Genomic DNA, 14,770 nt, shown 5'->3' with positions numbered 1-14,770 from the left:
TGGTGGAGTTTGGTGATTTACTATGCAACTCACGTATAGCGGTACAGCAACATCATCATTTTCACACATGCAGTGGGTGGCAATGATACCTCTGAAGTGTGGCATTACAGGTCATTGATGACCCCCACCGCATATTTCCTTAGTGTTTTTTTTGTCGGCCAAGGCTGAAACGACGTATCCTTGCCTAACTCTGGTAGCACAGATACGGCCGGCAAGGGCCACACAGGAATGTGCTCACACCTTGCAAAGAGTTCATCCTTCTTATTGTGCTGTAACATAATGGTATAGCTTACCTGGGAACGAAGCGACATTGGCTAACATCACGCTGACCAAATCACTATTAGTCAGTGGGGTGCAGTGGTAAGCTACAAACACATGCACGCACACACGCATATATGCACGCACGCACACACACACACCACACACACACACACACACACACACACGTGTCGCGAACCAGGGACATACCCATTACATAAACCACTCGAAGCAGACCATATTTTCCTTAGTGCCCAATTTTCTTGTGAATCAAGACTGAACTGAATATTTACAAGGGGAGAGCGATAATATAGGTGAGTCGGAGTGTATGCCTGTAGCAGTAGTGTGCCGTGAAAGTGTCTTGCGTACAGCGTCAGCAGAAATATACAAGCGATAAATATACAAACGCATCGAAATTAGCTCCCAAGGAGTAGCGAAGAATCAAAGAGAAGCAAGAAAAGCACCAAGTTGTGGAACTAAAACAGCTCCACGTGCATGTAGCTGAAAAGGTGACACATAAAGATACGCACGGTGCAACGAGTCCAACTGTGAGCATGAAAATGGATAGTGAAGGCCATCAAAGATGCCGATAGTCGTACACACAGTCCGTGTTGGATGTCGGTGCGTGTGCAAGCCAAGGTGCATGGGTTCAAACTGAATCAAAGGGTGCCCGGAACGGAAACATTAGAAATGCAACGAAGTGCAAGGTGAGAAAAAGGGTGCCCAGAATTGAACCTTAGATATACAAACGAGTGCAAGATGAGAAAAAGGGTGTCACAAAGGGATGCGAGTGATTGAACGTACAGATCATGCACTGAACAAGGATACATGTATACGTAGACCTACGTAGCTGTGAATTCTTGGATATACATGCATTGTGCTCGTGACTACGAATAAATCCGATCGCATTCGCGACACTCCCGCCCGCTGAAAGTGACTACCATAGTTATGAAATAGCATACGCGTGAGTGAACAAATACAAACCGTGAATGAAGTGTCGACAGGGAAATTTGAGTGTAAGCAGTTATTTGTAATCAGACTGAATTCGTAATTATCATGGTTTGCATTTCATCGAGCCTTCGTTTGATTTAAAACTCAATAGGTCCAACGTAATCTATGCCTGTGAACTCATACAGTAGCAACTCCATTATTCTTTCCTTGGGCAAAAGCCGGAGGGGGTTTCGGAAGTTTAAACGGGCCACCATCGTGCTGTTTACATGACAAACAGTGTTGTGGTTGTGTAAATTGTATCCATTTCGATTCCGCCTCGACGTCATTCAAGAATTTCCGCAATGATTCAGGTCGGCTAGACGGTTTCTCCAAATCGACTAATGCCAAGTACCGAGCATTGATTACAACATGGTCTTTCCCAAACCGATCCATTAGCAAATCCCATGCAACCTTGTAATTTGAATTTGACAGGGCCAAAACAGAGATACATTCCAGCGCTTTTCCTTTCACGTGTGTTTTCAGGTAAGATAGCTTCTCCACATCAGACAAAGATTTATTTGCGTGAACAGTGGCAGTAAACATATCTTGAAATTCCTTAAATTTCATTACATCACCATCAAAAGTGAACAATTCCAGTTTAGGCAATTTGACCGTGTTACCAGTTTTATTGCTAGCATTACTCTGAGAATTCGTCAAATTTGTCATGATGCTCTGATTGCTTTGATTCATTGATACCATTTCCGACAGCAGTCTGTCGAGTTTGTCGTCATCCATTATAGTTGCTGTAGTTCCTGCCGCCATTGCCGTGGCTGCAGGTTGCGGATCCTTTTTTTGACATTCCATTTGTAAGAATTTTAGTGACACCAAATTAATGTTAGTTACACGTATAAATTCATCCATTAGTTCGATCCATTCCGTTTGATTTTCCTTGAATTCCTGGTCGTCAGACCCTTTTATTTCGTACCTGTTAATTAAATCAGTATACTTTTCCAGCGATATTTCGAGTGCCTCGAGATGCGAGTCCAATTGGAAATTGTGTTGACATAGCTCTCTGACTGCTGCTGGATCCGATTCAATGTCCGTTGAGATTGCCGAGAGGAAACTACCCGTTGTCGTTTCCATATCTTTGATTGTCTTGTGGTGACGAGCAGCCTTTTGGCGCTTGCCCCTCACCGCCGCTTGGTTTTCCATGGTTCGTCGGTCGTTCAAATTCCTGTACTAGGAGAGTCGCCGCTCGACTCTCCCGGGTTTCGGCACCAAATTGTCGCGAACCATGGACATACCCTTTACATAAACCACTCGAAGCAGACCATATTTTCCTTAGTGCCCAATTTTCTTGTGAATCAAGACTGAACTGAATATTTACAAGGGGAGAGCGATAATATAGGTGAGTCGGAGTGTATGCCTGTAGCAGTAGTGTGCCGTGAAAGTGTCTTGCGTACAGCGTCAGCAGAAATATACAAGCGATAAATATACAAACGCATCGAAATTAGCTCCCAAGGAGTAGCGAAGAATCAAAGAGAAGCAAGAAAAGCACCAAGTTGTGGAACTAAAACAGCTCCACGTGCATGTAGCTGAAAAGGTGACACATAAAGATACGCACGGTGCAACGAGTCCAACTGTGAGCATGAAAATGGATAGTGAAGGCCATCAAAGATGCCGATAGTCGTACACACAGTCCGTGTTGGATGTCGGTGCGTGTGCAAGCCAAGGTGCATGGGTTCAAACTGAATCAAAGGGTGCCCGGAACGGAAACATTAGAAATGCAACGAAGTGCAAGGTGAGAAAAAGGGTGCCCAGAATTGAACCTTAGATATACAAACGAGTGCAAGATGAGAAAAAGGGTGTCACAAAGGGATGCGAGTGATTGAACGTACAGATCATGCACTGAACAAGGATACATGTATACGTAGACCTACGTAGCTGTGAATTCTTGGATATACATGCATTGTGCTCGTGACTACGAATAAATCCGATCGCATTCGCGACAACACGCACACACACACACACACACACACACACACACACACACTTGTACTTGTTGCTCACTGCCAAAACTGGTCACGTGAGTCCCCCCGGGAGAGGGGAGAGAGACTCAAAAGGAATCTTGGAAAGATGACTCAATTGGTTATTGAACCGCCCAACGGCCGACACCCCCTGAAATCCCCAAAACTCTGGGTGGACTTGAAAATGATCCCACTTATGGGCTCACCACACCTCAGTAAGTGGGTGAGGACAAGGTGCAGAAAAAGGATTGACGGCATCAGGTATCCGTCCCGGAATCCAACTGCAGTTACCCCTGCCCCCAGTGAAGGTAATATTTGCTACTAGTGTGAGTGGCTAAATCAGAGTGGATCTGATAAAAGCTTCACTAGCACCATTGATTACACAAGAGTTAATCTAGCCAGAAGCAGTCCATGGTTAACAGGTATGTATACTTCAAATAGAAAGTATATGAACCCTGGAACCAACAAAGGTGGCAGGTACAACATTACACCTTCAAGCAGCCGAGCCTGTTGGCAACAGACCCAACACAATCAGGCATAAGTGTACCTACCAACCGAACTAGCTGGCACACACACACACACACACACACACACACACACACACACACACACACACACACACGGATCTAGTACAATCATGTCCACACATAACTACATAACCAAGAACAGAGCGAGGACCTTTCCACACCATCAGAAAAACAGAAACATGAAAATACAAAGCAAGCAACACGCCCATGTAAAAGACCCATCACAAGGATACTACACGGCATGCCTAAAACCATTTACCGCTATAGGCAAGCGTGTTATATTCTTGGCATTGTTACTAGTACTTCGAAGTATGTATGCATGGAATGTTTATTCATGGCAACGTACTCATAATCGTGGAAGAGAAAAGGACATATGGATACGAGTTAAGAGTAACTCTCCTTCACTGTAACATGATACTATATACAGTCAGAAAGTGCAATAACTAGGCACAAAACTGACAGAGTACTGAAACATTCGACGTCCTGACACCTAGCTTCAACACATCTCCGTAGCGCTAACCGACAGCCTTCCAACTTGGAAGGTTCAAGGTTATGGAAAAGACCAAAGAGGGGAAGGCAAGCGCAACGAAAATAGTATATAGTATCATGTTACAGTGAAGGAGAGTTACTCTTAACTCGTATCCATATGTCCTTTTCTCTTCCACATTTATTTATGGCTCAACATCCGAGTTTCAAATTGCACACCTGATGAGCCGTCACGAACCATACGGCGAAACGTACGTCGTGTGAAACAACTTGTTTTGTAGTCAACTAGTCCATCACAATGTCATGCATGAGGAGTACTGTAGGAGTTTGGCTTTCGGCTTGTACAATTCGTTTTCGCAAAGCTTCCCTTTCTTTACTTATCTTTGATATTTATGACCCACCCAAGTTGGGTGGTGTGCTGCTTTGCTGCTTCGAATTGTAGTTAGACCGCTTTGTCAAATATCGTACTGGTCTCGTCATCGTCCAGTAACAATCGACATTCTTTGTTCCGTTGGGACTGTAGCTTTTGCTCGTTTTCGTTGCGCTTGCCTTCCCCTCTTTGGTCTTTTCCATAACCTTGAACCTTCCAAGTTGGAAGGCTGTCGGTTAGCGCTACGGAGATGTGTTGAAGCTAGGTGTCAGGACGTCGAATGTTTCAGTACTCTGTCAGTTTTGTGCCTAGTTATTGCACTTTCTGACTGTATATAGTATCATGTTACAGTGAAGGAGAGTTACTCTTAACTCGTATCCATATGTCCTTTTCTCTTCCACATTTATTTATGGCTCAACATCCGAGTACTCATAATCAGTCATAATTAATAAACTAATCATGTAGTTAACTATGAGGCTGTGTCCACTTACTTGATGCGCCGCCTGCCCCAGTGCCGGACAGGTGAGAGATTTGCAGCAATTCAGAAGTCAATATGTACATACCAAAGTCAGAGAAGAACAGAGCAAACCTACAGCAAGAAGAAAGCACATGCACGCACATACATACACACATACACATACACACATGCACATACACATACACACATGCACGCATACACATCAGAAAATGGGTGAAAGGTCTCTTTAAAAATAGAAAAGGGTGCCCAGTGAAGTTTGCACTTCGGCACAGACTTGGATGTTGGTGTTTTAGAAGTATCCCATTTGGATGCCAGTGTTATCGAACGTTATTACGTATTATTCACAAACTCCGCTCCTGCACAACAATGTCATTTCTTCACGGTCTGAACCAATCTTCATCTTCACCGGAATGACCGGTCAGTTTTCCGTGGCCAGCCAGGCACTCACTGGCGAAGTTTTCAACCACGAGGTTTACGTGTTCGCAGGAGATGGGGCCAATCTGCTGAGCCGACAAGCCAATGCTTCTTCATGGACCAGTACAGAGATAGCATCACCTTTCAACAGACCAATGTTAGGACAACGCTACTGTATGCTACTCTGCACGTCTACCTGTAGACGGAACTTACCAAATGAAAGACAGCAATATGGTGGTCATGCGGAGCTCTTTCGTTTTAAAGAGATCTCCAAAGCTTGACTCTTTCTGTACAGACACATGTAAGGCAAGAAGGCAAAGTGAAAACACTGAGAAGGCGTACTTCATTACAGTAATGCTATAATTATACATGTAGTGAGGCAGACACTGAACATTGACTTGAACTAACAAAATGATAGATGAATCACGAAATTTCCTGATCGATTTTCATGAGACACTCATACTAGTATACGGTAAAGTCATCTCAACGGAATGATAGCTATGCAGGGAAGCACACACTAGACTAGTACTACATGTCTAGAGGGTAGTCAAGTAGGTCATAGTACATGTAAACAGCAACTGTCAATTCTCACCACGCTGCATGCTCAGAGTCGTCTCGCCAAGCTCAAAATCAACCCATAATGCTTCTCCATGAAGAGAATCTGCACATTGCAAACAACCTTACTCATTTTTTCCTCATTGCTAGCTCCCTTGCATGGGGTTCAATGTCCATGGAATTCAGAATGTGCAGAACAATGAACTGTTGTAATACGCTTGGGTGCTTACTTTTGGTTTTAACTCGGCGCCGGAAAGGAAAGCCTTCTCTTCCTCGGTAACCAACTCTCCAGGCGGTAGCGATGTCCCATTCCACCTGGCAAATTTTTCGAGTGCCTCGCATGCGTCTTCCTCATACCCTAACTGCAAGAGTAGCCGTGGAGACTCCGGTATCTACAGGACAGTAACACACAATCAAAGATTCAAAATGTAACAGGAAAGCCGGCGACGAATACTGCATACCAAGCACGGTTGGATACACCGGAATTTCTACATGTACTTCAAGTATCTACGATTCAGCTACACCGAAGCTTAGTCCAGTGCGGCTCGAAACACGTTCAAAGAGGTAATGTTGCATATAGACTCGTACAGGTACACACGCCAATCTCATATCAAACTGGAGACTTACAAAGATCATAAGGATCAGGGCGATGAAAAGCGGAGAGAAAGCTATTGCCATAGCATTTTTCCAGTCCACGCTACCGATCATGAACAGAGGTGCGTCCAATGCCGTGCCACTCGTCCAAAAGAACTGTAAGTATGAAAAAACAACCAATCAACATCAACAATACGCACATTGGCTCCTTTCCAATGTGACAGTAATGAAATTTTGGAGAATGAAAAAGACATCCCGCGACCGCTTCCCATTCTATCCAACGTGAGACACTACAACCCAGAACAATCCTGATCCAAATGGCTGCTGTGTTCTATGCAAACCATCGCAACTCAATTTGCACTGCTCATCACTCTGGAGAGAATAGCAAAACACATTTGATTCCAAAATGAAGCGGCAGGAAGCGTCCAAACGAACCGTGGCCCACTCTGGTCCAACTAACACCATGGTTCCCACTGACCACTTCAACCCTGTATGTTGGCTATTACCGGTGTACAAATACAGTACATGTCAAGTACTGTACACCATCACTTACCAGCACAACACAAGCTGCTCGCACTCGGAATCTGGTCGGTAGAACTTCAAATAACCAAGAATTCCTACACAGCAGCAGCAGCAGCGCAAACCAATACGCTCATAGTGTTAACAGATCTACTCGCCAGTTTTTCACAAGCGTTCTCATTCTCTCACTCACTTGGTTCTCACAAGCAGTCTCTTTCTGTTCACTCACACAATATGCTACACACCATTCACTAATACAAACAGCCGCTCCGGCAATTCATACCTTCTTTCTACAAGAACGAATCACATCTGATCAGTGAAGACAGCACAACATGTCACCCTGGTCCGCACACACTGACAGACAGTCTGACTTTACAGCTACCAGTGTGCTAAAGCATAAGCACATCATGGAATCATGCAAAGCATAAGCATATCATGGAATCATGCAACGTCCAAGGGCGCCAACTCACCGCAGTGAAAATCCTCCCAGTCCCACTCCAGCGAAGAAGCGGAGGATGACAAGCCACACGTAGGAATAGGCGAATAAGACGAGGATACTGCTGTACGCGGCCACACTCATGGCTGCCATAACTCCCTACACACATTCACAGCAAGGCAGTCAGATGTTGTTGTTGTTGTTGTTGTTGTTGTTGTTGTTGTTGTTGTTGTTGTTGTTGTTGTTGTTGTTGTTGTTGTTGTAGTTGTTGTAGTTGTTGTTGTTGTAGTTGTTGTAGTTGTTGTTGTTTATTTAGAGTCGAAGAACAAACATGCAAATTTGCCTAAATATGTTCTAAATGTCGTTGCACTATGAGGTTTATGAACTTTTATCTTAATACTTCGTACAAATACAGTGAATATGCTTTTTGGTAGAGAGAGTTATGAGTAAAGACTCATGACAATACTCCACTGTGTGCCGAGAGATCGTTGAGCTACATACTCTTGATTGCCTGGTACTTTTGCCATCGCCTGGTACTTTTGCCATGAGTACTGTGTAATCAAAGTCATGACACACCAGAGATAGTGAACAAACTCCCACGAACACGGACAGCGTTTTGACTTGAATCGAGATGTATTCATAATTTTTTAGTCAATGCAGACGTACTCAAGCCACACAGAAAACCAGTGGCACACTGTACTTACCATTTTCCGTCCAAAGCGATCGCCGACCCAGCCAAATAGAAACGCTCCCACTGTACACCCACTGAAATATACCTGTGAAGTACACATTGTGAACACACATCAGAGCATGTACTGGCTTGAAGGGAATGAAGGCTAACACTTGACCAAACGTGTACAGCTAGATCGGCATGTCTGTGTACGAGAATACACAAATGAGCTACAAGCCACACGCCATGGGAGTAGATCATACGAATATGGTATGTTTCTGAAGTAGACATCTCCACTACAGTTGTTTCTCTGTCCATGTACCCCCATCTCACAATAGCCCATCAAGTTGATCGTCATATCTCATGAAGATCAACAGGGCTTTAAACGACACTGTTCAAAAATCGTACAGAATGAGAAAACATGATGCTGTGATAAGCCTCAGCCGTGACTGGACGTGTTATTGGAGGTAGTCCGGTACATGGGATGCAGGTCGAGCAGTGGGGGAAATAGGAGTCTTGATAGTACATACTCCTGAATGGCAGATATACATAGCATCTGTCCAGTGCCTGCCGAACATGACTGCGGCATACGTCACAGGACCTACTAGTAACCGCAGATGATGTTTCTAAGTACTTGGAAGTAGATAACACCAGTGTTGTACGCTCAATCTGACAGCGCCGTTCCGTCCTCACTGGACTCATCAGTGTCGCACAGGAAAGTAGGCCAAATCCTGGTAGTACTGAATAGGCTGCCAAACCAGCGCTTGTACTATAGCACTACTTACTATAGTCAGCAATGCTCGATGCCATGGTGTAAGGTTGAAATCACAGCCAGCTTGTGAAGGCAGAATAGATAGGTATGTCACATCAGCACCTTGTGATAACTGCAGATGATAGACGTTGAACGCAATCATGTCATTTCGTGCACATCGGATATACAGTGCTGCTCAATGAAATCCGATCAAGCGAGTCAATGCCACACAGGGCGCAAAGTTGACTCATTTGACCAGATTTCATTGATCAGCATTGTGACATGCACAGCAGTAACATACAGTGCAACAGTTATAACATACGTCCAAGAGAAAATAAATCCTTAGACCTACTTCATAGCCGAGCTACTGTATCACCCAGGTCAAATGACTGGAAAAAGTACCTTATGTCCTAATGCAAAGAGAAAAGTATGTGCACTACCCAGAGTACTATATTCTTAAGTGTTTACTGTACCGATGTACCGATCCAAACCTAGCCTAGCTAGGCCGCGTGTTCACACATGTATCATTCCTCATAGAACTGGTGTGGGCGCGCATTCAAGCACCTACGCATGCTGCCATGGCCAGCAATGCTTCATACGAGCAGGCCTGAACAACGCATGTCCGGAAAGATGTTACGTGTGTGTGGGTGTGGGTGTGTGTGTGTGTGTACGGCGGTGGTGGTGGTATAATGTTGGATATATGCGTTGTTTCCCTCACGGGTAACTTGATAAATAAAAGCTAAGAATCGGTGGGCCATCAGAACCAGGACTGAAGGGTGGTGTCACATGCGGTCATATAGACCTGAAAAGGAAATGACCTGTGCGCAAGGAGCAATATACATATTCTGCGCGTACTGGGAGTGGTTAGTATCCACTGCACTGGCACTTGCTACAGTCCCTCACACATGTCATGCAATCAGTCTCCGGTTAATGTGTATCTGCTGATACTGAGAAGAGCAGCCGTGCACACCGAACGAAATCCAAATAAGCTAGCACACCAGGCTGTACAGTGTTCACAGGTCCGGGATTGCACAGGTCCGGGATAGCACAGGTCCGGGATTGCACAGGTCCGGGATTGCACAGGTCCGGGATTACACAGGTCCGGGATTGCACAGCGCCAGTCGAGTCACGCTATTGCAGGGAATTGCAGTGAGCAGCACTACACTTGGAAGTACACACATGTGATACGTGCTTGTCTGACCCTACACTAGTCATGGTAACATTGCATTGGTAAGAACTCACAGCACTAAGAGCAACAGCTACCAGCAGTATGTACTGCATTCGTCCAGCTCCTATGTACTCAATAGCATCACCCACTGTATACACTTGCCCTGCAAACACACACACACACACACACACACACACACATACACACACACATACACATACACACACATACACACATACACATACACACACATACACACGCACAACAATACACAGCAATGGCACTGGCATTCTACTAGTGCAAAACCTACATGTTAAAAGTACTGGGAGAAAACCGGCGGTGACAAACGGTGTGTAACAGGGATGCACTTTCGTGACAGCAGCTAACAGCTGTACTGACTTTACCAGGACTTAGATAATTCCAGTTGCAAGCACATAATAATTATGTGCTTCCAACTGGAATTATCTCAGTCTTGGTAAAGTCAGTACAGCTATAATTATTATACCTGAATGCATAATAGTTTAGCCTGTGAAACACTCGGATGCATTACGTTCAGTATGTAGAGACTTTCTAGTCTCATTGGTGGTGACAATCATTCTTATATCCCATGCACTACACTGATTAATAGTGGTGTGTTTTGTCTACTACTAGGCTGCACAATGCTTACTGCACTGTGTGCTGTAGGAATTGCCCACAGGGCCATACTCAGCATAGGTCAAGCTCCAGATACACTGTACACAGGACAATATCCACACAGTCCCATAGTGGTGCTGGATGGCTGGGACATCATAGCTAGTACTGGGCACTGATGATGCATGGTGTAAAGTAGCAGCTAGCAGCTTTATGCAGTGGAACTACTGGTAGGCAACAGCAGGGGCAGATTTCGCTAAAAGTGTCCTATTCTGATGCACTTGTCTGCAATGGGAGGTACAGCAAAGCCCACAGCTGGTAGGGCATTGTTGCACATGGAGTTGCTGGTGTGCTGCAAAATAATGCTATGTGCACAAAGTGGTGTCAAGCACTGAAGTACTTGAATTAATGAAACCACCTACAGCCAGATAAGAGGCAAATCATGACTGCAAATTAAACAGGTTCCAGCTAACTGCATGGATCAGGGACAAGAAAACATTTCTCATGACAGAAAAAGGCATACTACTGCTAGTACTCCCGGGCGGCGTACATGCTTGCAGTGTGCTTCATGCTGGACTGCCAGCTGGTAACAGAATACAAACTTCTGGAGGTGAAACTGTCCCTCACAATTTCCAACCTAACACACAATTTCTGGAATACACTCTAGCATACAATACTCTGGAGAATACAAGTAGAATAGAGCACACGGTATCCAGAGTATTAATCTAGAAGCGGGTGTGTTGTTCAACTGTTCACCGCTCACTGGCAGATATCATTATCATGCAATGCCTGCTCATACAAGGGATTATTTGTCTGATCACCTATGCCTGCTGTTCCCAGCACGAATTGTGTCCACTTATCCCTGCCCCTGTTGCCTCCACCACAGCTGGAGCACAGTCATGCACATCCAGACATGCACAATGGCACATATGCACAATTGCGACAAGCAAACACACACACACACACACACACACACGCACGTACACACGCACACACGCACGTACACGCACACACACACACACATACACACACACACACACACACACACACACACACACACACACACACACACACACAAGTACATACCAACAGCATCTCTCTTGACTGCTACATGCAACGTCTCCAAAGGTGCTGCGCCTTTGACCGCATCCGAATCACATTGGGACTCTTCCGTTGACAACAGCACGTAGTTGGTGGCATCTTTGCTAGAAGACATGCCGAGTGTGTCACTAATATTGCCTTAAATCCAGCAAAATCATCTGAGTGTGAATAACAAATTTGAAAAAATGGAACGGAATTATTGCATCGGCGCAGTTTTCAAAGTTTCAACTGCAATTCCAAATCTACTCGTAGGGCTTTTGCTGAGGGTTTCCACAGACCACAGTCTTACGGTTGTTTCATACAGATAATCCACCTCCGCTTAGGTGATGTGTGCACTGCGACCAGATGGGGCCAAAATCATGGATTAGTGCAAACAACTGCACAGCCTTCATCCCCCAGTCACCAGCCTTTTTCAGTAGTCCAGTTCAAGGGTGATAACTGTTGACATGCAAGTTTATCATATCCTATAATGTTCCACTGTCACTATGGATGTGGATGTTACTGGCAGCTATCTAACCTAAATGATCATGCTTGCATAGGCTAACATAGCCAGCGCCGGAGGAGGAGACCAACGGCATATTTGCACACGCCGCGCAGTCAGTCGGTCACCCAATGTCAAAAATGCACAAAACAACTGCTCGGCGGACCCTGACGGCTACTGAGCCGAGGCTCTACCAAAGAGCATGGGCAGGATGACAGACAGTAGGTCTTAGTATCACCCTGTTACTCTGCATGAACGAGTAACCACCAGTCCCGGGCATAACCGTCTTCTCAATACATGTATCCAGTGGCCCGGTGCGTCCCTGGATGCGAGTATCAGGCCTATGGGCGCAAGACGCTCAGTCCTCAATACCCAAAAAAATGATAGTCATACATTAATGCAGCAGAGTAATAATCCGTGCCCATCAAACGTTCGCCATTCACTAACTTCTCAATGGAGCACATCAAGAAATTTTCTATTCGCATCCGTTAATTTTCAGCTATCTGGTCTAAGCAACCCGATGGCAGTGACGGTGGTCTGAGGAGTGAGGTGGAGGAGTTCAGGTTACGCGGCTATCCAAACGTCAAACTTGCCATCCTTGGGCTGATTTCTGAACTGACCGGCGATCAGATAGAATACAAAAGCAGGTTCTTTGCCCTTGCTGGGTCCCCACAAAGTTTGACTTTGAGGCTTATTGGCTCCAGGCCCTGTCCATGCAGATCCTATCAATATCAGAGAATTGAGTCTGTATTCAGTGGGCCACAGTTAAAGTACCCTAGAAGCGAATAGAAAGCTTCTTAGCCACCTGTGTGTTCGGCTTGCTCGGAGAATTTCATGCAGCAAATTGTTTGTCTTAGCATACCCACCTGCAGTAAATGTTTTTCGGTCGGTTTTGTGGAGCTATTTTTAAGTCAGTTTAGTCAGTGCGCTACTCAGGTGCTGCCTATTATAATATTAGCGGCCTAAGGACCCCTGCACATCCGGAACATCTAACGTCGCTTTGTCCGGATTTCCGATTACATGACTTGTATTCAATCCGCTTTCCCCAGCTAATGACTGATGTCTTTACCGAAGGCAACCAGTGGACTACTGGTTGAACTGTGCTGAGCCAGCCCATGAAAAGAAGGCATAGTGCTATGGCACGGTGTGCTTACCTTCTCCTCGCCGCTTGAAGCATCGCCAACGTTCCAAGCAGCACCGATAGTCAAGGGACCGATGGCACAGGCACAACCGCACCGTGTGCTATCAAACCGGAACACTCGAAAGCAAAAAACAACCCACACCTGTTGCGAACTGACTGCTCCCCGCTACACTGTGTTTCCGAGTATCTGTTGGAAGTACAACTACAAGATGGAAGTGCTGCATCAGATCTTTTGCCCCAAAGCCAAACTGCCCAAACTACAAAGCCTGGGGTAGTGGTAAAGCCCAAGTCAGACTCAAAGCAGTGCTTGCTAGCGCTAGTATTAGTAAGTAGTATTAGTAAGTAGTTGTGCAGCCTGGACTAGACTGTCAGTCTCTAGAGTCACTAGAGATCTCTGACTGTTGATCTCTGACTATTGACATGGTCCATGTTCTGCATGTGATTTTGATTCCGCCTTTTCATCATGTTCATGCACCATGTGCACGTGCATGGCGGCTTATTATCCAGTCTTTCAGAGCATTCCTACACTGACTTGTACAATGTACATGTACTTGTTGTACTTGTAGTGCATGCAGTGGTGCAGTACTACGAAGATGCGATGGTGACTTCGTGAAGTGCTAGCCCGCTGCGGCGCTGGCGCTCTTGATCTTTCGGATGGCTAAAATGGATTGCCTCCGCACATGGACTCCAACTTATCGTCTGGACTTGTTCCGGTTGCTTCCTTCTTCGAAGACTTGCCGAGGTGACAGACCCGGAGTGCGTTGGTAATGTTGTGGGGTCAACTTTTCACCATGATGCCCAGGGATCGCTTTCTTCCTCCAGATGACTCGACCCTCCACAAGCGCCATTTTGCCAGCCATGACGTATGCACAATCATGCAGATCTATCTGTTGGCCGGATCCGCGCATTCCGCGGACGTACTTCCACCTGGCTACACTTATTGGAGTGAGCAGGGTGAGTGACTCTGTGATTATGACTGAATATGAGTACTAACCAGCAAACGTAAAGACATTATTTTATCACTCCCTCAGTATTGACTCACATAGATTTTTGCCATACCTAAGCAGTCAAATATTCCTGCATATTTCACTCCTTAGGGCTATATTGACTGCTTATATTTGACTGCTTCGGGGTTGCGCATTTGAACGGTGCCTAGTGCAGCATTGTCACTGCATGAGTAGGTAGGTGGTGCAACGGCCGGCTGTGCAATCATAAAACCGGGATTCATGAGGTT

General features: G+C 45.4%; 1 protein-coding gene across 1 annotated transcript in view; it reads right to left on the bottom strand.

Annotated features, from left to right (window-relative positions):
* The window catches only part of LOC135806203 (synaptic vesicle 2-related protein-like), a 22,483-nt gene extending 8,520 nt beyond the window's left edge, over positions 1-13,963 (bottom strand). The window contains exons 1-12 of the mRNA XM_065320357.1: positions 13,550-13,963; positions 11,900-12,072; positions 10,258-10,346; positions 9,050-9,148; positions 8,299-8,370; positions 7,629-7,753; positions 7,193-7,256; positions 6,673-6,795; positions 6,276-6,437; positions 5,704-5,777; positions 5,090-5,187; positions 294-365 (exon numbers count right to left, since the gene is read on the bottom strand). Of these exons, the coding sequence (XP_065176429.1) occupies positions 294-365; positions 5,090-5,187; positions 5,704-5,777; positions 6,276-6,437; positions 6,673-6,795; positions 7,193-7,256; positions 7,629-7,753; positions 8,299-8,370; positions 9,050-9,148; positions 10,258-10,346; positions 11,900-12,029 (1,108 nt within the window). The 5' untranslated portion in view covers positions 12,030-12,072; positions 13,550-13,963. The remainder of the gene's footprint in view (positions 1-293; positions 366-5,089; positions 5,188-5,703; positions 5,778-6,275; positions 6,438-6,672; positions 6,796-7,192; positions 7,257-7,628; positions 7,754-8,298; positions 8,371-9,049; positions 9,149-10,257; positions 10,347-11,899; positions 12,073-13,549) is intronic.
* Positions 13,964-14,770: the final 807 nt, after the last annotated feature.

Source organism: Sycon ciliatum, chromosome 1 (assembly GCF_964019385.1).
Source record: "Sycon ciliatum chromosome 1, ocSycCili1.1, whole genome shotgun sequence".
Classification (NCBI taxonomy): domain Eukaryota; kingdom Metazoa; phylum Porifera; class Calcarea; order Leucosolenida; family Sycettidae; genus Sycon; species Sycon ciliatum.
This window is presented reverse-complemented; position numbering and strand designations above follow the sequence as displayed.